Genomic DNA, 27532 nt, shown 5'->3' with positions numbered 1-27532 from the left:
TCTAGTGACTAATGTGTCTAGTAATTTTTCATGTGATTATTGGTCATTTGCATATCTTCTGTTGAGAAGTGTCTACTCAAAATTTTTTGTCCATTTTTGTACTGGTTGTAAGATTTGCTTAGATATCCTAGATACAAGTTCTTTGAGAAATGTGCTGCAATATTTTCTCCCAGTTGATAGCTTATATATTTGTGTTAAGAGTAAAAAAGTTTTTCATTTTGACAAAGTTCAGTTAATCAAATGTTTTTCTTTTATGATTTGAGCTTGTGTGATCTGAATGATAAATCTGTTCTACCAAAGGACTACAGTGATTTTCCTTTAGAACATTCAGGGTTTGCTTTTAGGTCAATGATTCACTTTGAGTTAATTTTTGTGTATGATATGCAGTGACAGTTAATGTCGTTTGGTGTATGTCATTAAGTAAAAATGAAAGACCATTCTGATATCAATTGTTCCAGTATAATTTGCTGAAGAGATTTCTCTTTTCTCACTGATTTGTCTTTGCACCTTTGTCTAAATCAACTGACATGTCCATGTGGGTCTATTTCAGAGTTGCAAGATACATTTGGAGTGGTAGCCAGAAACCAATCACAGAGAGATTGTATTCTATGCAATGAGAACTGACGAAAGATCTGAACCAGGGAATGATGAGATCAGACGTTCATATCATCAAGGCCATGCTGACAGTCAGCTCAGTGGATAAGGTTTTGATGTAAGGAGATTAGAGGCATCATCCTGGCTCACTGGCTCCCTTTGATCAGATTTCCTGGGTGGGAGTGGAGCTTAGGAAGCAGCAGGCACAGAGTTGGCCTTACTGAGTTATAAGTGTTCAGGGAGGATGACATGGTGGTAGCGGGAACATCAGCTGGAAGCCTCATCCCTTGGTCCTTTTGTTGGTTACGAGGGGAAAACATCTTATCTATTTATTCTAATGACAACACAGAGAAAGCTTCAGGTCTGGTTTTCAAGGAACTATTGCCAGAAACCAGTTTCAGAGATTTCATAAGAATTGCAGAACTAAGACCTTGAATTACACACACACACACACACACACACACACACACTTCCTCATGTGACGTGCTTGTGGCTGTAGGGTGACATGGTGCAGCATGAGAACACACAGAACTCGCTACACACTGGCACCAGGGACATTCTACCCAGAATGTTATGTTATCCTATAATATTCCCAAGGGTGGGGTTCTTTCCCTTGTTACATGGAATATTTGTAGTAGCTGCTTCATCCTCCATTTGAGTTATTTCAACATGTAGTCACAACATCAGAATTAAGCAATCAAAAACTAAGGTGTCTGGGACCATCCGGTATATCTACTGTTTTCTTCACTATGTTTCCATATACAAGATACTATACGTCTGAAATGCTTAAGTATACAGTGAATTCCATGTGAAAACAAAAGAAAATATGAAGGCACAATTGAAGGAAAGTAAAATATATTATATAAGGAACCTACCAGAGAGGGAGCCTGGTATCTAATAAAGGAGATAGGAAAGTCCAAAAAAGAGGGGGAAGCTACAGACAATAACATGGAGCCTCCACACCAGCCCTTTTCAGAGAATCAAACACTAAACATATTAAAATCCTGGTGGTTAAAGCACATGTTTTGGGGTGTATTTTGCTAGGAACTGAATGTAATTCCTATAGAGGTATAGAGGGATATTCTGTGCCACATTTGCGGGGGCAGGAGGGTAGTGGTGGTGGCACAGATGGATGTTTCCTAAGTTAATCAAGTCCTGGGAACTGCCATACTCACTGGATCTGAGGATCCAGAGCCTCATGGAGAAGTCCAGGATCTTCAAGTAAGGTCTCCATGATTACATTTTAAGAGAGGGAATCTTGAAAAGGGGCCTATGAGAAGTGAAAACCACAACATTAGCTGTGGCCTAAAGGCAGCCTTCAGGCCTGAGCAACCAGGGAGGAGTACTTCACAGGAGGGACCTGGGACAGAGAAGACAGGTGGAGTCCTGGGGGAGCCACTCCTGCCTAGCTGCAGGACAGAGACCAGGCTTCCTGATCCTGGAGGTGAGGTGAAAAGGACCGACAAGAGGAAAACCCAACATGGAAGTACTGGCTAGTATCTGATCTCATAAAATGTGAGGCTGGACTGGGCAGAGAGACTAAGTGTCAGACACCAAGGATGAAGTAAGAAGGGTGCTGTGTCTAGGGACAGGGAGTGGGGAGGAAGGTGGGGATGTTTGCTGAAGGTTTGGGTCTGAGTGAGGATGTCCCTGATGAGGGGTAAGTCAGGAAGCCAAGATCAAATTCATAGACACAGAAAGTAGAACAGGAGTTGCCAGGCGTGGGGCTGGTGGTGGGGGCAAGGATATGGGGAATTACTATTTCATCGGTGTGCAGTTTGAGTTTGGGAAGATAAAATTTCTTCTGGAGTGGGTGGTGGTAATGTTTCTATGATAATGTCAATGTGCTCAATGCCACTAACTGTACAATTAATAACTAAAATATGAAGTTTTATACAATATGTATTTTACCACAATTTGAAAAAATAATCCCCAAGATTGCTTCATAAGAATTTCCAAACAGGGCAGGAAATTATGAGGAGATATTTCTACGCCAACCTCAAGTACCAATACAGGGAAGACACCAGGGGTGTCCTGTGCTGGGGAAAGCCATCTGCAACCAGTGGCTCCCCAAACACCTGTCAAGGCTGAACCTCCATCAGGCCTTCTTCTGCTTCCTGGTCCCACACACCCACCTGGCCACCATGCCCAGCAGCTTCCCACAGAGCCACAGGGTGCCCAGGGTGACCACCAGCAGGAACAAGATGACATCCAGCAGGTACTGCTCATGCCATGGCTGCTGCAAGGCATAGGGCTTGAGGTGTGCTGCACCCCCTGTCTGGAGGATGTGGTCGATCCAGCCCACCAGCCTCTGGGCAGGGGTCAGGGGGTGAGAGCGCCTGATGATGCTGGCAGCCACGGCTGCTGACTTGTACCTGTTGGCAGCGACAGCGTTGGGGTGTTACTCATGTGACCTCAGAAGTCTTAGAGACCTTGTATCAACACACACACACCACACACACATTTCATCCATATGCATAAAAGACTGAGTTTGAAGGAAAAGTGGTTGGCCTGATCTTGTCACAGTCGAAGTTCTAACCGGTCTCACCACGCAAAGATCCAAGCCTAGTGCTAAAATGCTAAACTATAGAAAGATGACTAAGCTGTAAGGACAAGTCTCTACCCAAGGACACTTATGCTACAATAAAGGATAAGTATACAGGGATATATGCGATGTGACATACATCCGATTCAGGGTAAATGTCCTCGAGACCCTGATAAGGTATTCAGTCCATCGTGGTTACCACATTCTTGACCTATATTAGAATTTACTTAAGAGAACATGGACCCTTTAACTGACCCACTTAACAGGAATTCATCCCAGCTTACTTTGTGGCAGGCCCTGTGCTAGGCCCTGGGAGCACAGGGGAAACAAGAGACACACCTGGCCATCCAGGGGAGCTTACTCTCTACTAGCTAGTAGAAGGGACACACAATAAATTCAAACAGAATGAAATGGGGTGGTTACTGATCCTGAGAAGTGTGAAGAAGAGAAAATGAGTTATGATTGAAGGGGCTGGGTAAACAGTGCATCTAGGACTGTCACACAAAGACCTCCTGCCTCTCTGAGGAGAGGACATTGGAGATGAGTCCATGTCATGAGGAGCCAGCCCTGTGAAGGGAAGGGAAGGGAAGGGAAGGGAAGGGAAGGGAAGGGAAGGGAAGGGAAGGGAAGGGAAGGGAAGGATGTCTTAGGTAGCATCACTGATAAAGGGCCTCAGACGGAGACAGTGTGGCATGTTGGAGGACAGGATGGTGACCTCCCTAGTGTAATTCTACTATCAGCAGCCCCAAAATATAAGACCTCTCACAGACCCTGTGTAGAGTCAGAGTCCTCAAAACCCTTAAGGTAGAAACTGTTCTTGAACCTAACATCTAACCTAAATTGCCCAGTCTTGCCCTCAGGGGAAACAGGCCAGCCATTAGCATCACACACATATTATTCCATGGAAGTTTGGAAGCTTCAACTTTTATAGCAAAAAAATAAATAAATAAATAAATAAATAAAGCCACACCGTGCTCTTGTATTTGATGTCTTCTTTCAGCCTAAGTAACCACAAACCCAAGTGGCCACAAGAGCTCCATACCTCTTGTCTTCTATGACTTGCTTCATCTTCAGAGCCAATGTCTCTGCCTTGACCTGCTTTAACTGGATAGAGACACCAAACTTTTTGGCTTCTACTCGGATCAGGTTTTCGGCCTGTTCTCCAAAGACAGGAATCCCTATCATGGGCACACCATGTTGGATGGCCTCCATTATGCTATTCATCCCACCATGGGTGACAAAAAGACGGATGTGTGGGTGAGCTGTTGCAAATTGGGAACAGAACAGAAAAGTGCAGGGTGAAAATTTTCAGAATATCTTTGAAAGTATCAAGGGCAGAAAAAAATACAAAGGAATTTAAAGGATGTTGGAGAAAATGGAGTTACTGAGTTAGTTTAGGGCACACTCGAGGATGCATATTCCCCAAGATACAAAATTCTGGCCTTGTCTCTGTACAGAGATTCCTCTCTATCAATCCATCGAAGACTTAGAATCCAGAGACAGTTGCTGAGCATGCTGATGCCAGCATTCTCCTCCATCCATCCATCCCTCCATCCATCTTTATCTTTCTATTCTGTCTCTACCTTTGTTTCTCTTTCTGTCTCTGTCTCTCACTCTCCAGGTCTCTCACTCAATAGGTCTCATGCTTTCTCTTTCATTGTTCCTTCACTTCCCTCTTCTCTGGAGGCTAACACTTCAACTGACATCACATCTCATGTGGTACTCATCAAACTTACACTATACCTGCCTTCTCGTCAATTTCATAAAAACCCTCTAAAGTAGGCAATGATGCTCTACGCCTCTCAATATTTCCAATTCTTGTGTGCTCACCCCACTCTTATTTAGACAAAACTAAAACAAGTGTTGATAATGAAGAGTTCACCTTAAACTGCCTCTCAACAGTGATGTGCATCAGAATCTATTTGTATTTCTCTGAAAATCACAATTCTCTTCCCTACCCCATGCCCTGTGAATATATGTGCAGAGTCCTCTATCTTAAGTTTCCAATATATTTGTGAGCTACAATACTGAGGACTAATCTTTGATGTAGGCAGAGGTTGTGGCACTAGGGGGCTCCAGAAGTGGCACAGAACAATGACAGCAATGGGGTACAAGGAGCTTTCTGCTACTAGAGAATTCAATAGACAAAATAACTGGATAAGGTTAAGAGGTTAGTCAGCTGACACTCGGATATCTTGGCACAGATCAACATCAATAGGTCTCATGCCTTCACTGAAGGGTTGACACCATCAACATCAATTCTTTGAAAGCTTGAGTACATCTTTTGTAGGGTATGAGAATGTACTAAAATGTGTGGGTGTGTGGGTGTCTATAATGGTACATGGCCTAACAAATATTCAAGTGGCCAGGAACAACAGTGGCAACAAGACCCCCAGTACGTGTTCTAAGAGTCCACAAATAGTCTTGGATCATGTCTGGGCAACCTTTGTCTGTGCCAAATATGGTAAAACATCCTAATGACAATATTGTTTCTGGCTGTAGGTATCAGGACTACAATAGAAAGGAAGAAGAAAACATGCCAGTTTTACTCATTTGGGGAGTATAGTCTCATTTCCTAAGAACTCCAGCTAGCTACTCCATTCCTGTCCTCTCAAGATTATCTTTTGCTACCAGATGCCCCTTCCCATGTTGGCAGAGTTGCCCAGTGGAGCCCCAAAGATACATAAATGGAAACATAGAAGTAGATTGGATCTCCTTACCCAAGAGGTCATTCTGGGGAAGCCAGTCCACAATCTTCACATTTGCTGCCAATTTGACATCTTTGGGCCAGTGAGAAGGATTGTACTTCCATATCACCCCTTGAGACAGATGAGCAAAGGCACCATTCATCTCCCTGAGGACTTCCCGGGACTGATAGAGATTCACCATAGAGCCCAGGGCCACAAGGACAAAACCAGAGTCTCTAAACTTGGCAATGAAATTCTCAAATTCCTGGAGAGAGGTAAGAAAGGAAACAAGGTGAACAAAGTTGTTCATGAAAGCCCAGACAGCCTTGGAATCAAAGTCAGCTATTTACAAAATATACCCTCCTCTCCAGTGAGCCTAAGCTCACTGTCTTGAACTGGCTCTCATAGCCCCTGAGACGGCTCACTGCTCTCTGCACTGTGTTCATATCCATTGTGTCTGGCAGCCTTGAGGCCATTTTTCTGAAACCTCAGGACACATCCTACCATACAAAAACACTCAGTAATCTCAAATGAACGTGAAGAGAGCTTTAGTGATCTAGTCACTACCACAATAGCCCACGTTGCCCATAAAGGACTCAAAGCATACTGTGGCACCAACATCTAGATCCAGGACTTGCATGTATAACAATGTTTTATAAAGAGGAAAGTCCACGTGTTGGGAATTTTTCTTCATTGAAAACATGGCCCCAGTACCAAGGTCATCCTCATCCTCATTCTAGGTGTGGGGGCATATATATTGTCATTTAGGAGTGTCCCGATGCCATTCCTAAATGCTAGGATGCTAGTGCCTGGGAGAGTGCCAGTTGCTGTCCTGGCCCAGTACAGGGCAGTAGGGTTTCTAGAAATTTAAGTAGATGATGGGAAAGGGTCTCTATCAGGTGTCTGCCTCATATAAGCTTATTAGCCATCTGTCTGCCTTCTTTGTTGAAAGGTCTGGGAAGGTTTTTGCCTCATTTTTAAATTATTGGTTTTCTTATTGTTAAATTTTAAGAGTTCTTTGCATACTATGTATATTTGTGTGTATAAAGTGTATGCATATTTTAAATAATAGTCTTGAACAAATAGGTCTGTTCCAAATACTTGCTCTTGTTCAGTGGCTCCTCTTTTTATTCTCTTGACAGTGTCTTCCCAGAACAGAATTTTTTTTTTAGATTTTTATTTATTGATTTGAGTGAGAGAGAGAGTGTGTACAAGCCGGGGGTGGGAAGTGGGGAGAAGCAGAGGGAGAAACAGGCCTCGGCTACCAGAGAGCCCAAACCAGGGCTCCCTCCCAGGACCCTGGGATCATGACCTGATCCGAAGGCAAACACTTGATTGACTGAGCCACACAGATGCCCCACAACAGAATTTTAATTTCAACTTAGCACACTTATCAATCCCTTCTTTCACAGAACATAACGTAGGTTTTACATTTAAAAGGTCTTCACTAGACTCTAGTTCATCTAGATTTTCTCTAATATCATATTCTAAAAGTTTTATACTCTTGCATTTTATATTTAGGTCTATGGCCCATTTTTAGCTAATTTGCTTGAAGGGTGTAGGGTCTGAGTCTAATTTATTTTGTATGTGTGCAGATACCCATTTTTCCAGCACCACATTTTCGAAGTCTATGTTTCCTCTCTACTATTATCTTTACTCCTTTGTGAAAGATCAGTTTACTAAATTTGTGTGGGTCTATTTTGGGGTTTTCTAGTGTGTTACATTTGCAATCCATCTAATCTTTTGCCAATATCATAACGTCCTGATTACTGTAGCTTTATAGTATGTTTTGAAATTGAAAATGTCAATCCTCCAACTTTATTCTTCATCTTCAATATTGTGTTGGCTCTTCAAGATTTTTGCCTCTTTATGCAAATTTTAGGATCAGTTCATTAATATCTACAATATAATTTGCTGAAATTTTGACTGTGTTTGCAATGAATGCATAGATCAATTTGGAGAGAACTAAAATCTTGACAATATTGAGTCCTCCGATCCATGGACATGAATTTTCTCTTATTTAGTTCTTTTGTTTCTTTCATTAGAGTTTTATAGTTTTTATCATATAAATCTTTATACGTTTTGTGGATTTATTCCCAAGATCACATTTTTGGTGGTGGCTAATGTAAATTGTATAGTGTGTTTAATTTCACATTCCTCCATGCATTGCTACTATATAAGAAAACTATTGATTTTATACATTAAACTTGTATCCTGGACATTGCTATGATTGCTTTCTATTTCAGGAATTTTTATTTTTTTTATTCTTTGGCTTTTTCAGATTTTCAAAATGGACCATCATATCATCTGCAAACAAATTAGTTTTATTGCTTCCTTCTTTTTTTTTTTTCTTTTTTTTTTATTTTTTATTGGTGTTCAATTTACTAACATACAGAATAACCCCCAGTGCCCGTCACCCATTCACTCCCACCCCCCGCCCTCCTCCCCTTCCAACACCCCTAGTTCGTTTCCCAGAGTTAGCAGTCTTTACGTTCTGTCTCCCTTTCTGATATTTCCCACACATTTCTTCCCCCTTCCCTTATATTCCCTTTCACTATTATTATTGCTTCCTTCTTAATCTATATACCTTTTTTCCTTTTTAGTCACATTTCCTTTCCTTGAATATTATCTTTCCTTTATTTCCTTTTTTTTTTCACTTGCCAACATATCATTTATTTACTTAGAACATCCAGAATGAGTCTAAAAGGTGGCAGTGAGGGGACATACTTGCCTTGTATTGATAACTTGTCCTCTCATTTTCTATACAACAACTTTTGATATAGAGAAGTTTTTAATCCTGAGGAAGTCCAATTTATCTATTTTTTCCTTTGTTACTCATCTCAGTGTCATATCTACAAATTCATTGCCAAATAAGTCCATGCAGACTTATCCCTTTCTTTTCTTCTAAATATTTTATGGTTTTTACCTTTTTAATTACACCATTGATCTATTTTGACTTAATTTTGGTATGTGGCATGAAAAATACATTCTTATTCATGTGAATATCCAGTGGGATCAGCAGCATTTGCTGAAGAGACTATTCTTTCCTTTGTTGAATCGTTTTGGCAAAATCCTTGCAAAAATGAATTGGTCAGAGATGTGAGTCATCCAACTGTGTTCTTTTTCATATTACTTTGATTATTCAGGGTCTCTTACATTTCCATATGAATGAAAATTGGCTTTTTCATGTCTATAAAAAGAAAAGGCCATTGAACTGTAGATAAGGATTAGATCAAATCTGTAGATCACTTTGAATAGTATTGCTCTTTTAACAAGATCAAGTATCACCATCCATGGTATGGAGGTGTCTTCCTATTTATTTTGGTCTTCCTGGATTTCTTTCAGCAAATTTGTAGTGTCCAATGTACATGTCTTTCAATTCCTCAGTTTAATTGGATGCTATTGAAATAGTTTTCTTTATCTTATTTTCAGATTGTCCATAGCTGCTGTATGGAAACACAAATCATATTTTCACATTGATATTTTCCCCTGAAACTTTGTTGGGTTAATTTATTAGAACTAGGGACGCCCAGGTGGCTCAGTGGTTGAGCATCTGCCTTCGGCCCAGGGCATGATCCTGGAGACCAGGGATCGAGTCCCACATCAGGCTCCTGCATGGAGCCTGCTTCTCCCTCTGCCTGTGTCTCTGTCCCTCTGTGTGTGTGTGTCTCTCATGAATAAATAAATAAAATCTTTATTTTTTTTATTTTTTTTTTAAATTTTTTTTTTTTATTTATTTATGATAGGCACACAGTGAGAGAGAGAGAGGCAGAGACACAGGCAGAGGGAGAAGCAGGCTCCATGCACCGGGAGCCCGATGTGGGATTCGATCCCGGGTCTCCAGGATCGCGCCCTGGGCCAAAGGCAGGCGCCAAACCGCTGCGCCACCCAGGGATCCCCCCAATAAATAAAATCTTTAAAAAAAATTTATTAGAACTAGTAGTTTCTTTTTGGTATATGAATTCTTTGGGAATTTCTGTATAGAGAATTATGTCATATGAAAATCAAACTATTTCTACATTGTCCATCCCAATTTGGATGCCTTTTCTTTCTTGTTCTTGCCTTCAAAATATATCAAGGGCATAGTTGAAGAGCAGTGATATAAGTGGGCATCTTAGATTACTGATTTTAGGCAACATAATTTCAGTCTATCATAAAGACTACAATGTTAGCTGTGAGTGTTCTATATACTCTTTATCATGTCCAAGAAGTATCTTTATACTCCTAGTTTTGTGTTTTTATCATGAAAAGGGGTGAGTTTTGTCAAATAACCTTTCTGCATATGTTGACATGATGTATTTCTTTTTCCCCTTCATTCTAATAATATGTTGTATTACATTCATTTTGTTATATTAAACCATTTATAAGATATCCTAATATCCTGTAAAAGTTATGAGATAAGCCTATTTTGTGTGATATTAATTATTATATAGCCACCCCTAGATGATTCTTTAGAACTTTCAGATTTAATGCTCTAAAAATGAGCATTAATACAGTTTTGTCAATTCTTCAAAAACATTAGTTTTTTTTCCTCTTCTGCATTGTTTGATTGTCCCCAGCTCAAAGCCTTTAATCTATTGTTTAATCTGGCTCTATTTGACTCCATCCAGCACTACACCATAAGACCCATCCAAGAGGACCACTTAAAATCACTTTGCTGTCTTTTGAAAATTATAAGATTAATGTAAATCTATTATTTAAAATTGAGAAGAGCAGAGCATGATATAACTAGAAGAAGCTCCATGCTCTCATTCCCTAACAGAAACATTAAAAAAGAAAGAAAGAAAGAAAGAAAGAAAGAAAGAAAGAAAGAAAGAACTAAAGACAGACTGAACTGCAGGCAAATGTGTAACCAGTCCACCGAAGCCAGAAAATAGTTATGGAAACACTCTCTCACCAGCATCCCTACCCCCAGCATGTGTATATCCACAAGAACAAGTATAAAATTCGACCCTCACCTTAACACCATACAAAAAACTCAACTCAAAATGGATAAAAGATTTAAACATGAAAGCTCTTGAAGGAAAATACATGGAGAAAATTTCATGATATTGGTCTTGGCAATGATTGCAATGATATAGCACAATGCACAAGAAACTAAAATGTCAAATTCAAAGTGAACACCAAAATAAATAATACCTACAAGAACAAAACCAGTTGGGACTCATGAAGCTAGAAAGCTTCTGCACTGCAAAAAGAAATAATCAACAGAGCAACAGACAACCTACAGAATGGAAAATATTTGCAAACTATTCCTGATAAGAGATTAATTTCCAAGATGCATAGGAAAGATGACAACTCAATAGAAAAAAAAAATCTTATACCCACATTAAAAAATAGGCTAAGGACTGGAATAGACATTTATCCAAACACAACATGCAAATGGCAAGCAGATATATGAAAAAATGCTCAACAATACTAGTCATCAGGGAAATGTAAATCAATTATACAATGAAATGTCATTTCATATCTATTAGTATGGTTATTATTAAAAAATATAAGACATGTGTTGAGAATATGGAGAAAGACCAAGCCTTACAACTGTTGTTGGGAATGAAAATGGTGAAGCCACTATGGAAAAAGTATGGAAATTCCCACTGAAATTAAAAATAGAACACCATATCATGGAGCAATCTGATTTCTCTTTCTGTACCCAAAAGATGGAAATTAGGATCCCAAAGAGATGCCTGCATTCCCATATTTATTGAAGCACTATTCACAATACCCAAGATATGTTAACAACCAAAATATCCATTCAAAAGATGAATGGCTAAAGAAATTGTATATATATATATATATAATGGAATACATTAAAAAGAAAGAAATATTGTAATATGCAAAAACATGGATGAACATTTAGGACATTCCGCTGACATAAGCCAGAATGGCAAATACTGCATGAATTAACTTATATGAAGCATCTAAAATAGTCAAATTCATGGAATCTAAAGTGGAAACTGGTTTTCAAGGTTTGTGCCAGGGGTTGGGTGGTGGGGGGCACAGTGATGAGGAAAAAGCGTGGCTACTAGTCCATGAAGGAAGAGTTGTAGGTAAATGAGATGTATAAGATCTAGAGATCTGAAGAACAACATGGTACCTAAGTCAATAATTGCACTATTAAAAATTTGATAAAGGGGTAAGTCTAATATTAAGTGGTTTTACCACATAAAATTTAAAATAGAATATAAAATTAAAAATATATTACTCCCAGTTCCCTTTGGCAGAGGAGTCACCAATTCTGCACTGAAGAGCTCTGCATGGTGTCCATATCATCAGCCGAGAGCTACAGTTTTACTTACTTGTGGCACTGGTTTAACAGGTCTGACCATTAAGCCTCCAACATACACAGTGTTGGGAAGCAAGGGCCGAGCAAATTCAAGGGCAAAGTCAGAGTTAACAAACCACAGCTCTGCTTTCTTTAGAAGATGAGACAAAACTGGCCTAGAGCCTTCTGGAAAATGTTCCTTAATGGTGTTGTCAAACGTAGATTGGATTTGCCATTTCTTCATGGAAAAATCAAAGAGCATCAGAAAATTCTTCACTCTGCCCCAGAAATCCATGGGGTTGGTTAGCCAGGAACGGAATACTGGAATATAAGACACAGGTATTGGTAGCCCAAAGTCCACATTGCCGAACTGGGTGGGAAGAATTGACACAAATGGCTTCCCAAGCTTCTCAGCAATCAGGAAAAAACAGAAGTCAAATGCTTCAACAAATACCAGATCAAAGTTCTCATTTTTAAAGAAATCCATGATATCTCCTCTCCTTAGCAAATCACTGCATCGAATCCCCAGTTGTCCCATTAACTTTACAAAGTTGTCAAATGTTTCTCTGTTTAAAACAAAAGTAATGACAAGTATTCATTGGAGGTGTTAATTTCACAATATGAGGAATATTTGGGGCTCAAAAAAAAATCTCATGTAAGTAAGACCACCTCTAACATCAACCCACCAACTTTACCAATGTCCAATGAATACTCTGCTCTGGTCACTCTACTCTGGTTGTTTCTGCTTCCTAAAATATTCTCACTTCCTCCCCTCCCCTTTCTCTGGCCAATCCATATGCACCCACTAGCAAAGCTAATTTAGGTGTTTCTACATTGAATACATTCTCTGACACTAGCAGATCTCAGAGTTCCATGTCTAGTTGATACAGTCTGTGATGCTCTGTTTAACTTTCATTTGCATACTGACCTTTTATGAGTGACCGTCCTGATTCCTAACCAAACTGTGGAAGTACCTTCATGGCATCAATATTCATGCTGTAGCCCTTTTATTTGAAATTGAGTATATCCTGAATTGGACAGATTGTCTCACACAAGGAACTTTCTGATGATAATATTAGAATCCAACTTCTAAGCTGAACAATGAGAGTTACATCTCCCTACCTGAAAAGATCAACATTTAAAACAAACAAAATAAAAGCCTATTTAGGGCTGATTACTATTTCATGCCAGCTGATTTCACAAAAGTTCATGTTAAAATTTTAACAATATCTATTAAGACTCTTGTCTAGGACACTATCCCAGGAACCATAATCCTTCAGTGTTTCCCTATTAGCGCCCACAAGAAAAATGATCCTTTTTATACAGCATATGAGAAATAGATGAGAATATTCATGACCTGAAGTTACAGGTACAAGTGCTTTGAAGACCCATGGGCCTCCTACTTGAATTAAGGAGGAGAGAATCTAGGCCCAGCAAACCTGGGACCTGCACAACATACCACTATGTCAGCCCACTTAAGGAAGGTCCACAGGTGAGAGCTCATTAGCAATATACAGATGTCTACATGAACTATAGAACCAACTACAAGTGACAACAGATGATTGGCTGAAATTATCCTCTATCATATTTTAAAAGATTTTCATGAAGAATGATTGCTAAGTATTATTGACAAATTCAGGATATTAATTTAAATACAAAGTCCTCTAAAGTTAGAGCATGAATCATACAGAAATTAAGGTAATAAATTGAAAAAATATAGGAAAGCACTGTGTTCAATATATTGCACCAGATTAAACATGTGTGTCAAACCAGTCTTGGCACATGGGTGGCTTAGTTGGTTAAGCACCCAACTCCAAATCTCAGCTAAGGTCTTGATCAGGATTGTAAGTTCAAGCCCCTTGTTGGGCTTCATGCCCAACTTAAAAACAAACAAACAAACAAAAACAGTTTGACATAATAAAGCTGAGGGAGAAGAGGTGAGATATATAATTCAAAAATATATGAGTAACAACATAAGATAAAATAGACAAAGTTTCAAATGAGTACTGTAGATCACATCTCTTACAGATGAGAGAATTTGGTCTTCTAGTTTGACTAAGGAACAGGGCTTTATTGAAAAAAAGCTAGATTTTAGGGGCCCCTAGTAGCAAATGGAATTTATTTTTTTAGGATTTTATTTATTTATTTGAGAGAGAGAGAGAGAGAAAACACATGGGGGAAGGGACAGAGGGACAAACAGACTCCCTCCTGAGCTTGGAGCTCAACACGGGGGCTTGCAGGTAGGTATGATCCCAGAATTCTGAGATCAAGACCAAATTCAGATCAAGCCATAGTCAGACACTTAACAACTGAGCCCAAAAGGCACCTTGCAGATAGAATTTCTAAGGAAAGAAGGAGGATGGGCATTAGGCCAGTGTATTAACCAAGCAAGAGATGAATTTGTGTCTTTATGCTCAACGTCAAAGATGAAGAACTTCCTATGTATCTCAGATAATGACAAAATCCCTCAGATTACTCTCTGATTGTATATCATCAAACTATTTGAGTTTTTAAAATTAGTTTAAAATATAGTGGTTCAAGGTATTAAAAAATCAATATTCCTAAGCATCTTTCTATTCTTGAATTTATGTGAGGAAACGGGAGGAAAAATCAGTGTGATGTGGTGGTTCTCATTGTTTACCAACTATGAGGAATTAAGTTGCCTGTCCCACCTTCTGTGTTATGGAGAATATATATGCAAACACTGTCAGTGAATGTTGCCGGGAAGATCCAGAGGAACAGTCCTCCTCACTATACAGAAATACATTCATGCTTTCAGTGGGAGAGCAGCAATAAACACAGATTGAATGATTGGTAGTGCAAAAGTCATCTACTCATTTTTCCATCCATCCATTCCTCTTAGACTCACACCAAGTATCCGTGCATCCAACCATTCATTTATATCACTAAAATGGCAATGCATTCACTCACAGAATAAAAGAAATTACCTGCCATGCAGAGCTTCTGTCACAAAGAAATCAAAACATTTCTTAAATTCCTTTCTATGATCTTCAGGTGGAAGCCAACTTAGAACTTCGTATGAAATTTCATTCTTTTCTAAAAACAAAACAATAAAAAAATAAAACACCAATAGAGAAATGTGTAATTATACTACACAACCTGAATTAACATTGGCATGATGATATCACAGTTTGCTTATTCCAAGGATTGGATATACACTCGATATTTGCTTTTTGAACTTTGGTTTGGTTTTTCTGCTTTCTCATTTCTTCAGTCATGCAACCTGCTAAACTTTATTGAGAACCATATAAAGATATAGTCACTTTTATTCATTTTAATGTAGTAGATTATTCTATTTAAAGTTTCTACTATGCACCATTCTATAGGTGAGAAAGAAGTACCAGATAATTTGTCAAGAGTGCACATTTAGTGAATGGTATACTTTGTATTTCAATGTAGATCTTATTTTACCCTAGATCTCCAGTCATTTCTCATTTAGAAAAAGAAATAATTTTCACTAAAATTAAAAGTGATACATGCACAGGTTTCTCAATTAGCCAAAAAAAAAAAAAAAAAAACAAGGCCTAAATTAAAAATAGCAGTCCTCTGCAACCCTACTTCACATCCTGGCCTCTCCCCCATGTGTAATAAAAAGTCTGATACCATTTTTGAAGTTGAACTGATGACAGCTTTCAAGCTACGTCTCCCCCTTAACCTTCTGTGACATATCTTGGCAAACAGAGAAGAAAGCCTCAACATGCCATCTCTTGTGGGAGCAAGAGTTTCAAGCCAAGCAAGCCAGACCCAGGTAGGGGAATCCTTACCTATCCCACTTACAAGCTTCTATAATTGGCATTTGGGGACAAAAAGTATGGGTTTAGCCTTTCAGTGGCCCTGGGTCATGTGTCTCACACAAATCCCTCTTCTATATCGGCTTGGATTGTGCTTCTGGATCTCAGCATGAGCTGTGATTGACATTAGGCTAGGTAGAGTCTGTAACCAATGGTTGTGTGTCTCTAGGACTGCCCCCATTATAGACAGTGCTCTGGGCAAGACTGATTCCAGTTTACAAGCCCACAGAATGTTTGAAGAATGGTAGTCAGCATGTCACAGGATGAGATTCACACTCATAACAGTAGGAGGTGCACTAGAACCCCAGAAAATTCCTCTGCTACTGCTGCTGATTACAACTCTGAAGCTAAAAGAAAACCTTGACTAACGTTGTAGTAGGGTAAAACACTGATGACATGCCCATGGAGTTAATTCAAGGAGTTCATTCAAACTCAGGTTAATTTCACATCTCTCAAAATTACCACCAGTGTGGCCTCAAGACTCGATATGATTTGGGACATTCCGAAGAAGAAACTTACAAATATGTGTAGATTAGAATGGACAACCTCTCCCAAAACACATCTAAGGGCAGCCAAAATAAAGAGGAAAGAGAGGGGCACGGCAGGGTGAGAGAGTCAGGAAAGAAGTTAAAACAGAGTTCTTAGTTTTGATTCACATGGAATATAACGTTACTTTTTAAAAAACTTTATAACAGAAGAATGGCCCATTGGCTTTTGTGACTCTAGACCAGAGCTTCTAAATACTTTTAACATCAGATGCGATGAACCACTAATTGTCTTCATCAATGCTGGGGCAAGAATAACAGATATATGAGTGGAGTCCACCAAATTTATCCTGAAAATTTCAGTAGTCTTAGGAGTCAAAAATATTAGTTGGAGGGCAGATATTTATGTTCTATCTTAACTACTGGTATTAAATATCCAATAGTCATTACAGCAATATATTTACATTACCTCCTAGTGGCTATGGTTGCTCTTGATAGGTAACAAGTAAAAAAATTAACATAAAATCAAAGTTTCAGCATTTACAAGCTGATGAGCTTGTCAAAATAGGACCCTTTGATCTGACCCACATATTAAAACTGTTAATGCAACTTACAGATAGTGTCTTTAAGGATTAAATCCCACTTTAAAGGATCTATTAAGCAAAGGAGTGATTAGCTCCCCTGGTTTTCCACTTAATGGCCTAGTTTAGACTATCTTAAACCAGCAAAGAAGTAATAATACCTTGCAGTGGATGACTACAACATTATGGACATGACCTGTCATACTAAGCACCCCCATTTCTAATGTTATGCAAATTTCTGACTATATCTCATTACTAATAGTTAATTTGCAAGGGTGGATTTAGTAATATATTCTGTTTAATTCCTATTTCAACAAGCTCTCAGCTGCAGTGTCTCTTCACCTTCATCTTGGAAGGATACAGATCACTTGTAACTGGCTTCCCATGGACTACCTCAATAGCCCTGCACACAAGCCTTGCCAGCAAGATCTTAACCACCTCAACTTTATCCAGAGAAGCACATGTATGACACTGCATTGAGGACAACCTCTTTTTGCAGGGACTCATTGAGCACACTCATTCAGGACACAAACATTCACATAGGAACTCACAAGAGGGATGTGCTGTTCCCCTACACAAAGCACAAGTATGGCACGTCAGCTGAATTGCTGGGAACAATTACTTGTCAGTTGAAGATCTTTCCATCCCTGATGACCATCAAGAAACAACTATACCAGTTCCACTTCCAGCATGAGTGTATAAGAAGCTTTCCTAGCCATCATGCATTCAAATAGAAACTAGTGAAAATTTTCTTTTATATATAAACACACATATTTAACTATATATATTTTTTCTGAAAATGCATTAAGAAAATAAATACAAAAATAAAGAACACAAAATAAAATATGATACAACTATCCATATTGTATACAAGAGACTCACTGTAGATCCAAAGAACAGACAGACAGGAAGGGAAATGATGGAAAACGATATTCGAATCAAGTATTAAGCAAAAGAAAGCAGATGAGCAAATATCAATCACAAAAGTCTTCAAATCAAATAAGATTTCAAGATACAAAGAAGGAAAGTATATATTAATAAAGGTTCAATACAGCAAGAAGATATAACTATTATAAAGATATATGCACCCAATGAGAAACCATCAAAGTAACTAAAGCAATAGAAGAAGAATACAGGAAGAAACAGTCAGTTCTATAATAATCATTGGACATTTCAACATCCACTTTGAATAATGGATAGAAAAGCCAGAAAGAAAGAAGATCAGTAAGGAAGTAGAAGACTTACACACATTGATCCACTAGATAGAACACTAGATATAACAGACTTCTTCTGAACACTCTACTCAACAACGACACACACATTCCTCTCAAGGGTACATGGGACATTTTCCAGCAGAGACCATACGCTCAGCCACAAATAAGTCTCAATACATTTTAAAACATACTTACCACAGGGTATCTGACCCCACCAGGAGGAAGATAGAAATTCACAACAGAAGGAAAACCAGAAAATTCACAAATTATGGAAATTAAACAATACCCTTTTAAATAACTCATGTATCAAAAACAGATCACAAGGCAAATCATAAAACACTTAGAGACAAATAAAAATGAGTACACAACATACCAAACTTTTATGGGATGTACCCAAAACAGGACTTAGAAGGAAATGTACAGCTTTAATGCCTATATTAAAAAAGAAAATTATCAAATCAGTAACTTATTCTGCAACCTTAAGACGCTGGGGAAGAAAGTGTACTAGACCTAAGATGGAAGGTAGAATTAACAAAGATTAGGGAGGAAATTAATAAAATTGGAAATAGAAAGCCAATAGAAATCAATGAAAACAGAGACAGTTCTTTGAAATAATCAAGAAACTTTACAAACAATAAAGAGACGAACTACTAGGAACAGAAATGAAAGAAGGAACACTACTGATGACCACACAGAAATGAAAAGGACTGTAGGAGAATTCTATGATCTCTAGAGAGCAATAAACTAGAACAGATGATATGGACAGAAACTAGCAAAGTTAACTTAAAAAGAAAAACACATTCTAAAGAGATCTATAAAGAGGAAAATTTGTTCCATTTTGGTAAAGAAATAAGAATCTCTCACCATACAGATATCCAAAATATAAATGAAGGTTACACATGTCTCCACGCACTAAAGGCAAGTACACAGTCTCAAGCAAGACTGCCCTTATCTTCTACAGATTTTCGGACATTATTGATCATAATCAAGGAACTAATTCACTTCTCTAAATGCACAATGCTGGTCTTCTGAACAAGACATTCAGAGAAACATTCAACTCCCTCACCAGCCTCAGGCAGCAGGTCTCATAAATGCCATAATGACTTACTTATACAAGTTCAAACTGAAGGGACACCTGGGTGGCTCAGCAGTTGGGCACCTGCCTTTGGCCTAGGTCTTGATCCTGGAGTCCCAGGATCGAGTTCCACATTGGGCTCCCGGGGAGCCTGCTTCTCCCTCTGCCTGTGTCTCTGCCTCTCTCTTTCAGTTTGTGTGTCTCATGAATAAATAAAATAAAGATCTTTAATTTAAAAAAAAATTCAAACTGAAATATGTGAAAGATAGAATGGTCTGGTCATCAGTCAAACATGAAAGGAAGCAGCCATTCCAGCCCCACCAATGAGCACCATAAAAGCCCACACATACTCTCCTTTTCCTGCTCTCTCAATGCATTTTTGGACCAGTTTGGAAGTTGCCTTACTTTCCGCCATGAAGCCTGATTATGTCATTAATAAACTGTTGTGTTTTCTTAAAGATTTTATTTTGAGGTAATCTCTACACCCAAAGTGGGGCTGAAACCCACAATACCAAGATGGAGAGTTGTGTGCTATACTGAACGAGCCAGCCAGGTGCCCCTAAAATAAAGCATTTTAAAACCTTTGGTGTGCATGTAAGGATCCAAGTCTCAACATCCGAACCTAACTTTGGGGTTAGGAGAGAAAGCCTGTATCTCTGAGTGGCTAAAACAATTTAGGGAGAAACAATATTAATTTCTAGCCAAACCCTTCCAGAAAATTGAAAGAGGAACACTACCTAAGTATTCCATTAGGAAAGTATTGCACTGATAAACATTGCCAGAAAAAAAAAAAAAAAAAAAAACAAAGAAAAGAAAATCCCAAGAAAATCACATAATGATGACTTACATGGACACAGGTGTAAAATTTTAAACCAGTTCACATTCCCACCAACAGTGCAGGAGGGTTCCCTTTTCTCCGCATCCCCTCCAACATTTGTGGTTTCCTGCCTTGTTAATTTTCCCCATTTTCACTGGTGTGAGGTGGTATCTCACTGTGGTTTTGATTTGTATTTCCCTGATGGCAAGTGATGCAGAGCATTTTCTTTTTTTTTTTAATAATAAAATTTATTTTTTATTGGTGTTCAATTTGCCAACATACAGAATAACACCTAGTGCTCATCCCGTCAAGTGCTCCCCTCAGTGCCCGTCACCCATTCACCCCGCCCTCCTCCCCTTCCACCACCCCTAGTTCGTTTCTCAGAGTTAGGAGTCTTTATGTTCTGTCTCCCTTTCTGATATTTCCCACACATTTCTTCTCCCTTCCCTTTCACTATTATTTATATTCCCCAAATGAATGAGAACATATAATGTTTGTCCTTCTCCGACTGACTTACTTCACTCAGCATAATACCCTCCAGTTCCATCCACATTGAAGCAAATGGTGGGTATTTGTCATTTCTAATGGCTGAGGAATATTCCATTGTATACATAAACCACATCTTTATCCATTCATCTTTCGATGGACACCGAGGCTCCTTCCACAGTTTGGCTATTGTGGACATTGCTGCTAGAAACATCGGGGTGCAGGTGTCCTGGCGTTTTATTGCATCTGTATCTTTGGGGTAAATCCCCAACAGTGCCAATGTTACCCAGGGCAATTTACACGTTTAATGCAATCCCTATCAAAACACCATGGACTTTCTTCAGAGAGTAGAACAAATTATTTTAAGATTTGTGTGGAATCAGAAAAGACCCCGAATAGCCAGGGGAATTTTAAAAAAGAAAACCATATCTGGGGGCATCACAATGCCAGATTTCAGGTTGTACTACAAAGCTGTGGTCATCAAGACAGTGTGGTACGGGCACAAAAACAGACACATAGATCAGTGGAACAGAATAGAGAACCCAGAAGTGGACCCTGAACTTTATGGTCAACTAATATTCGATAAAGGAGGAAAGACTATGAAAGAGCATTTTCTCATGTGCGTGTTGGCCATGTCTATGTCTTCCTCTGTGAGATTTCTGTTCATGTCTTTTGCCCATTTCATGATTGGATTGTTTGTTTCTTTGGTGTTGAGTTTAATAAATTCTTTATAGATCTTGGAGACTAGCCCTTTATCTGATATGTCATTTGCAAATATCTTCTCCCATTTTGTAGGTTGTCTTTGAGTTTTGTTGACTGTATCCTTTGCTGTGCAAAAGCTTCTTATCTTGATGAAGTCCCAATAGTTCATTTTTGCTTTTGTTTCTTTGGTGCAGCCACTCTGGAAAACTGTGTGGAGGTTCCTCAAAGAGTTAAAAATAGACCTGCCCTACGACCCAGCAATTGCACTCCTGGGGATTTACCCCAAAGATACAGATGCAATGAAACGCCGGGACACCTGCACCCCGATGTTTCTAGCAGCAATGTCCACAATAGCCAAACTGTGGAAGGAGCCTCGGTGTCCATAGATAGATGAATGGATAAAGAAGAGGTGGTTTATGTATACAATGGAATGTTCCTCAGCCATTAGAAATCACAAGTACCCACCATTTGCTTCAATGTGGATGGAACTGGAGGGTATTATGCTGAGTGAAATAAGTCAATCAGAGAAGGACAAACATTATATGTTCTCATTCATTTGGGGAATATAAATAGTGAAAGAGAATAGAAGGGAAGGGAGAAGAAATGGGTAGGAAATATCAGAAAGGGAGATAGAACATGAAGACTCCTAACTCTGGGAAATGAACTAGGGGTGGTGGAAGGGGAGGAGGGCAGGGGGTGGGGGTGAATGGGTGATGGGCACTGAGGGGGGCACTTGACAGGATGAGCACTGGTTGTTATTCTGTATGTTGGCAAATTGAACCCCAATAAAAAATAAATTTATTATTAAAAAATTTTTAAACCAAAATTTAAGCAAATTAAATCTAAAATTACATAAAAGGGAAAATACATCTTGACAAAGTGGAATTGTTCCTAGAACACAAAGATAGTTTAATATTTGAAAACCAATTAGTGACTTTCATTATTTTGACATAATCGGCATATGTATTTGTCCAAATATATCAACCTATATATTTTAATATATGCAGTATATCATATGCCAATATTACTTAAATGCAATGGTTTAAATAATGAAGATAGGGAACTTCAGTGTGTGGTCACAAGAAGGTGACAGGACATACTGAAATTCCTACTTTAAGTAACTAAATAAAACCAGACCAAATACATGTTGAAATGGTTTTTAGACATTGGATACCAGGTGGCACAGGACATTCATGGGTGGCTGGAGAAAATATCCAAGATACAGCTCATGGAGGAGGTTCCCAGACCTGGACTGGCCTTCTCCCTCTCCCTCAGTGGAACACTTCAGATTTGGGGGAGGACATGGCAGCTAGCATTCATGGAGCACAATACCAGGATACCACAAGGGAGCCATCGGGAGACAAAGCTCTCAGGCTTGGAGTCTTCCTGAGAACAGTCAAACATGTGATGAAATTACCCAAACCCCATAAAGAATAAACAGAGCAATGCCCAGGGGTTCTACAGAGCCTCTTTTCAAGCCAGTATGCAGCTTGACAGTTAATGAAGATATAAAGGAAAGCTCCCCAATCAGCTGGATAAAGGTGCATTTTGATCTAACTCCTGTAACTTTGTCTCAATTGGCTCTAAAATTCAGAGGCAAAGGTGGTTATAATTTATTAAGCTCTATAAACCCCAGCTATAAGAAATCGACCCCACCTTGATAACAGCAGACTAATATAGTAGGCTTTTCTTTTCTTTTCTTTTCTTTTCTTTTCTTTTCTTTTCTTTTCTTTTCTTTTCTTTTCTTTTCTTTTCTTTTCTTTCTTTCTTTTTAACTCGCAATGCTAAGGTGAGCAATACTAGATAGATAAACTGAGGAGCCCTGAATCCAATCAAAAACTCAATTGCACGATGGGGCTTCCTTACATAAGCTTCTGAGCTGCTCTTCTACCTCCACACCCAAAGAAAGCAGAACTAACTGGCTGAAAGAGGGAGAACTCTCTAGTCAAAATAATGTTCCTCTAGGCAAAACTTTGCTTCAGTGTTTGTAGGCAAGCCCCTGAGAATCAATGATGTAACTGCACACATCCCCAAAATAAAGACCTGTCACTTGGGGAGTGTCTACCTGGTAGACGGAGAGGTACAGCAAGTTCTCTTAGGAAAAGGAAGAGTCAGACCTGCAGACAATTCAGTCCTCTGTAGGGCGGCTTCTTGTGATTTCAGTTATTGATTGAAATAAACTTACACCTCAGCACTAGCACCTGAAGTTACGTCATTATTTCTGAAGTCATTTATTCATTAAAGTTGTAAATAAAAACCCTATAGGGAAGTTATACAAGCAGGTAGTTGATGCAGGCTCAAAAGTTTCAATAGTGAGTATTGAACCAGGTCAACTAAAATAATCCAATCACGTGTTTCCTTATTTGCAGACCTCTACCAAAGTCTACTGCTGAAGAGAAAGATAAATAATCCATTTCAAAACCTCAGAAATTTCCAGTGAATCGTAAATATTGCAAGAAACTCTGGACTATTAAAACTTGGAACCAAGAATAAAACAAAGGGGAATCCATGGGCTTCCCATGGTTTCTAGTTTCAGTGTGGGTGGATGTGTTAAAGTGGTAGAGGGTCTAAAGCTTTCAGCAGTTCCTCAATCCACGAGAACCATCAAAATGAAATGATCATGGACTACAATTACCATGGTTGGCAGTCAAGGCAAATACACAATCAGACTGACAATCAAGGCAGATACAAAGGGATATGTGTAGAAAGGATATCCAGAGAACGATGTAGAGCCGGGTCTAGAAGGTGATTAAACAGGAACAGAGCCTGAAGTTCATCTTAGAATTTCATAATTGCTCAGACTTGTTTTTCATCAAAGGTGATGAATTTGGAGATTTTTTTATTTTTTTATTTTATTTTTTTTTAATTTTTATTTATTTATGATAGTCACAGAGAGAGAGAGAGAGAGAGGCAGAGACACAGGCAGAGGGAGAAGCAGGCTCCATGCACCGGGAGCCTGACGTGGGATTCGATCCCGGGTCTCCAGGATCGCGCCCTGGGCCAAAGGCAGGCGCTAAACCACTGCGCCACCCAGGGATCCCTTGGAGATTTTTTTAAATTAAAGCTTCAGTATTTCTCAATGAGGAACCCAGAGCTTAAAGTTCTAGATCCACCTGCTCTATTATTAACCCGCTGTGTAAACATGAACAAATCTTTTGAGTTCTCTGGTCCTCTGAATGCTTGCCTGTCAACAGAGAAGACTCAACAAGATTGAAGAGCTTAATCTTCGCTGCAATATTCTTGGATTCAGTGACTCAAGAACTTCTGACATCACTATGCACAAGTCATGGGCAGCCAATGATGTCTCAAGAATATATGATCAACTCATTGATAGATTCTGATCCTAGGACATGACTAAAAGACATTCTTGTAAAGCTTCCTTAAAGTTCAGGTCTCATAACAGGAGTAGAAAGTAATCTAGAAACAGGAAGCACAGCTCTTCTTATGTAACAGAAGCTACAAAGATGGTTGAAGACTTCTCTTCAAAACATATTAAAGCCACACCACACAGTAGTAGTTATCAAAATGATTAATAATGATGTATGGAGGCTTGCCTGAGATGAAATGACACCTAGCTAAGGGGGTAAAACATGGAGTTATGGAATGTGGAAGTTCTGGAGGCCAGGCCTCCAGAGCCTAATATGATATCCAGCAGGTAACATAAGCATACATGCACACATATTTCCCCTTCTTTCAATATAGTTAGATTCAAAAAGATTTTGTGCTAAGCAGTGCTATACAAAAGACACTGTCTCTCTGGGATAGAAGAATTTGATGATTAACAAAAAATAAATAAATAAACAAACAAGAAATCAAAAACCCACCTGGGATAAAAAATTCTTCTCCATAAAGAAGCATGGTGACATTATGACCATGATCTTGAAGAATCTGAGATACCTGGTCCATCAGCAGATAATGGCTTCCACCTAGGAACAATACAAAATTTCATTTTTGTAGGGATGAGAACAGAGGGTCTGAAATTGATGTGGGGGAAGGAGAAATCCAAGGTAAGGGGGCAGAGACAGCCAAGAATCCTACAGTGTCTTCACAAATCTTAACCTGTGGAAGTCATCCATCAATATTTCCTTTAGTGACTGATAGTCTCTAAGTCAGTGTGAAGAGCTTCTCTTCTTAGGCCTTAGGAGTTCCTGATCCTAAGTACATGCTGATTGCAGCCAGCACTTATGGAGACACAGTAGAAATTAGGCACAGTACCGTGTTTGGGAGGGGGAAGGGTTCCTACTGACAATTGGTCAGAGCTTCTTATGGGAAATTTCCCTTAAGAAATTTATGTTACAGTCAGACCAAGAAATGGGAAACTTGAGTATTGGTGGAAGAAATAGCCATTGGAGCAGAAGGAGGTACACCCACCATTTAGAATCCAAATCTTTGAAATTCAAATATATTTGGCAGGATGTTTCCAGTTGGAGCTGGAAAATTGCTGAACATCAGATTAAGGCATTCAGGATAACTGTGTGCCCTAAGATGGACCTGCAGGACCCTGCACATGATAGGTTTGGAGATCACCCTTCCTAAGATTCCTGAGATTCTATGAAAGAGAAGTTTGATCCTCTGAGGAGGTACAGGTTCTATCACTGCAAAGACTGTGTAAGACATCAGCCATCACGCGGATTGTGTTGAGTATGTGGATCTCAGCAGCAGAGAAAGTCAGATCCAGGGGAAAGGAATAGAATTTGCCCACATTGGAAAGTGGGGGTTGTTTGGAAGATAAAGGCCTCTTGATGATTGGGTCAGCAGAGAAGGTTGTAGGACTATAGCAGTGGTGTGGAAACTACTGGAGTTTTTTATAACTATACCTGTGCTGAGTGAGGCAACACAGGTTATAGAAAACACAAACCTGTACCTCCTGAGACTGCTTCTCTGGCTCACATCGAATCCTTGGAAGAAATGGATAAAAGAGAGAAGCCCTCCTGCAGAGGCCACCATTCCTGAGGGTCTTGGTGAGCCCAATACCTTCTGGGACAGAGGCGGGGCCTCTGGCACCTCCAAACCACACCAGCTCCATCTCAGAGACCAGAGGACCTGTGCTTTCGGGAGGTGGGGAAACATTTTTTTCTGCTGCCTCTATCATTAAAAAACAGATTTAAAATGGAAAACAGGGTTTTTAAAATAGTGATTTTTAGGAATCCCCACTGTAAAGAGTAGAGTTTGGGGAAGAGGACAGGTTTGAGGTAAGAAAACAGTAAAGTTGGGGTGTGTCCATGAGGGAGGTCTTGTGGGCTCTGGCAAAAGGCCCCTTATTCCCTTGAACCTCAGTGTCCCTGTCAGGAAATAAAATCAGGTGACCCAATTAGATGATCTTTGTGGTTTCTTCCAGTTCTCAGATCCCCAGATTCTTGGGGCTCTAACAGTAATCAGGGGAGTTTCTTATCCTTTCATGATGAATCCAGAAGTCTTGGGAAAGCTCCATCCTGTGATGCCCCCTATCCTGCTAAGTGTTCCTGTTCCCTTCTGCTCCCTTTGAGGCAAAAGTAAAGGTAATAAAACTCAGTTGACAGAATTAATGCTTCACTGTCCTTCAAAACCTTCCAGCAGCAAGGACAAGAGAGAGGGGCCGCCTCCTGTGCCCCATCGTTTCTCCAGGTGTCCCATTAGACACATCTCACTTTGTGCTGCTGCCCCCAGGAACCCCCATCCTTGGCCTCCAGGAGCCCAAAACTGACCTCAGCTTCCACTACTACCATCTACTCTGCACTCCCCCAGATTTTTAGGGTGTGCCTCCAAAAATCCCATCCTTCCCTAGAGTAGATGGCTTAAGGTCTCCAGGCTAGCACTGGATCTAAATTCTGGCCCCAGCTATGCGCCATGGGAAGCACCTCAAAGCAGATAAAAAGAGAGGAAAGGAAACCACTGTTTTCTCCAGAACTGACTCCCCCAGCCCAGCAGTGGGGACCCCTCTCTGTGACACAGGCCTGCCCACCTCTCCCTCCACGGGCCTGGGACACAATCCAGTCTGAAAGCCCACAGGGTTTCCTGACCCCAGGGTGTGTGCTTGAGCCCCGCACTGGTGCCCGGGATGCAGCTGTCTCTGATTTTCCCTCCAAGCACTCACCCAGTGAGGATGTGGTCAGGATTTTGGCGGCCTCTGAGAGCAGGAACCCAGGCAGGAGGAGGCAGGCTAGCAGCAGCGTTCCCTTCCCCGCCATGCTCGGTCCGTACTAGCTGCGGAGTCCAGCCCTGTGCCCAGAGCCCTGAGCCCTGAGGCCTTCACAGTGACCTGTGAGCTCTGGGAACACGTGTGCACTCGC

At 39.8% G+C, this 27532-nt stretch overlaps 1 protein-coding gene across 1 annotated transcript; it reads right to left on the bottom strand.

Annotated features, from left to right (window-relative positions):
* Positions 1-2478: 2478 nt before the first annotated feature.
* On the bottom strand, positions 2479-27532 carry LOC100688904 (UDP-glucuronosyltransferase 3A2-like). Its single transcript, XM_038533756.1, has 7 exons — positions 27337-27532; positions 25088-25189; positions 15040-15148; positions 12126-12657; positions 5860-6091; positions 4182-4401; positions 2479-2969 (listed from the first exon to the last, which is right to left on the bottom strand). Exons 1-7 carry the CDS (start codon positions 27428-27430, stop codon positions 2693-2695), a joined length of 1566 nt encoding a protein of 521 aa, XP_038389684.1. The 5' UTR covers positions 27431-27532; the 3' UTR covers positions 2479-2692.

Source organism: Canis lupus, chromosome 4, assembly GCF_011100685.1.
Source record: "Canis lupus familiaris isolate Mischka breed German Shepherd chromosome 4, alternate assembly UU_Cfam_GSD_1.0, whole genome shotgun sequence".
Classification (NCBI taxonomy): domain Eukaryota; kingdom Metazoa; phylum Chordata; class Mammalia; order Carnivora; family Canidae; genus Canis; species Canis lupus.
This window is presented reverse-complemented; position numbering and strand designations above follow the sequence as displayed.

What these genes read in the sequence shown, in the direction of transcription:
- LOC100688904 (XM_038533756.1), bottom strand. Translation starts at nt 27,430, where the DNA reads ATGGCGGGGAAGGGAACGCTGCTGCTAGCCTGCCTCCTCCTGCCTGGG. An exon ending in AGAAGAATTTTTTATCCCAG is followed by an intron (nt 15,149 to 25,087) that starts GTGGGTTTTTGA and finishes TTTTGTTTTTAG; the next exon opens with AAAAGAATGAAATTTCATAC. An exon ending in TCCCCAGAATGACCTCTTGG is followed by an intron (nt 4,402 to 5,859) that starts GTAAGGAGATCC and finishes AATTTGCAACAG; the next exon opens with CTCACCCACACATCCGTCTT.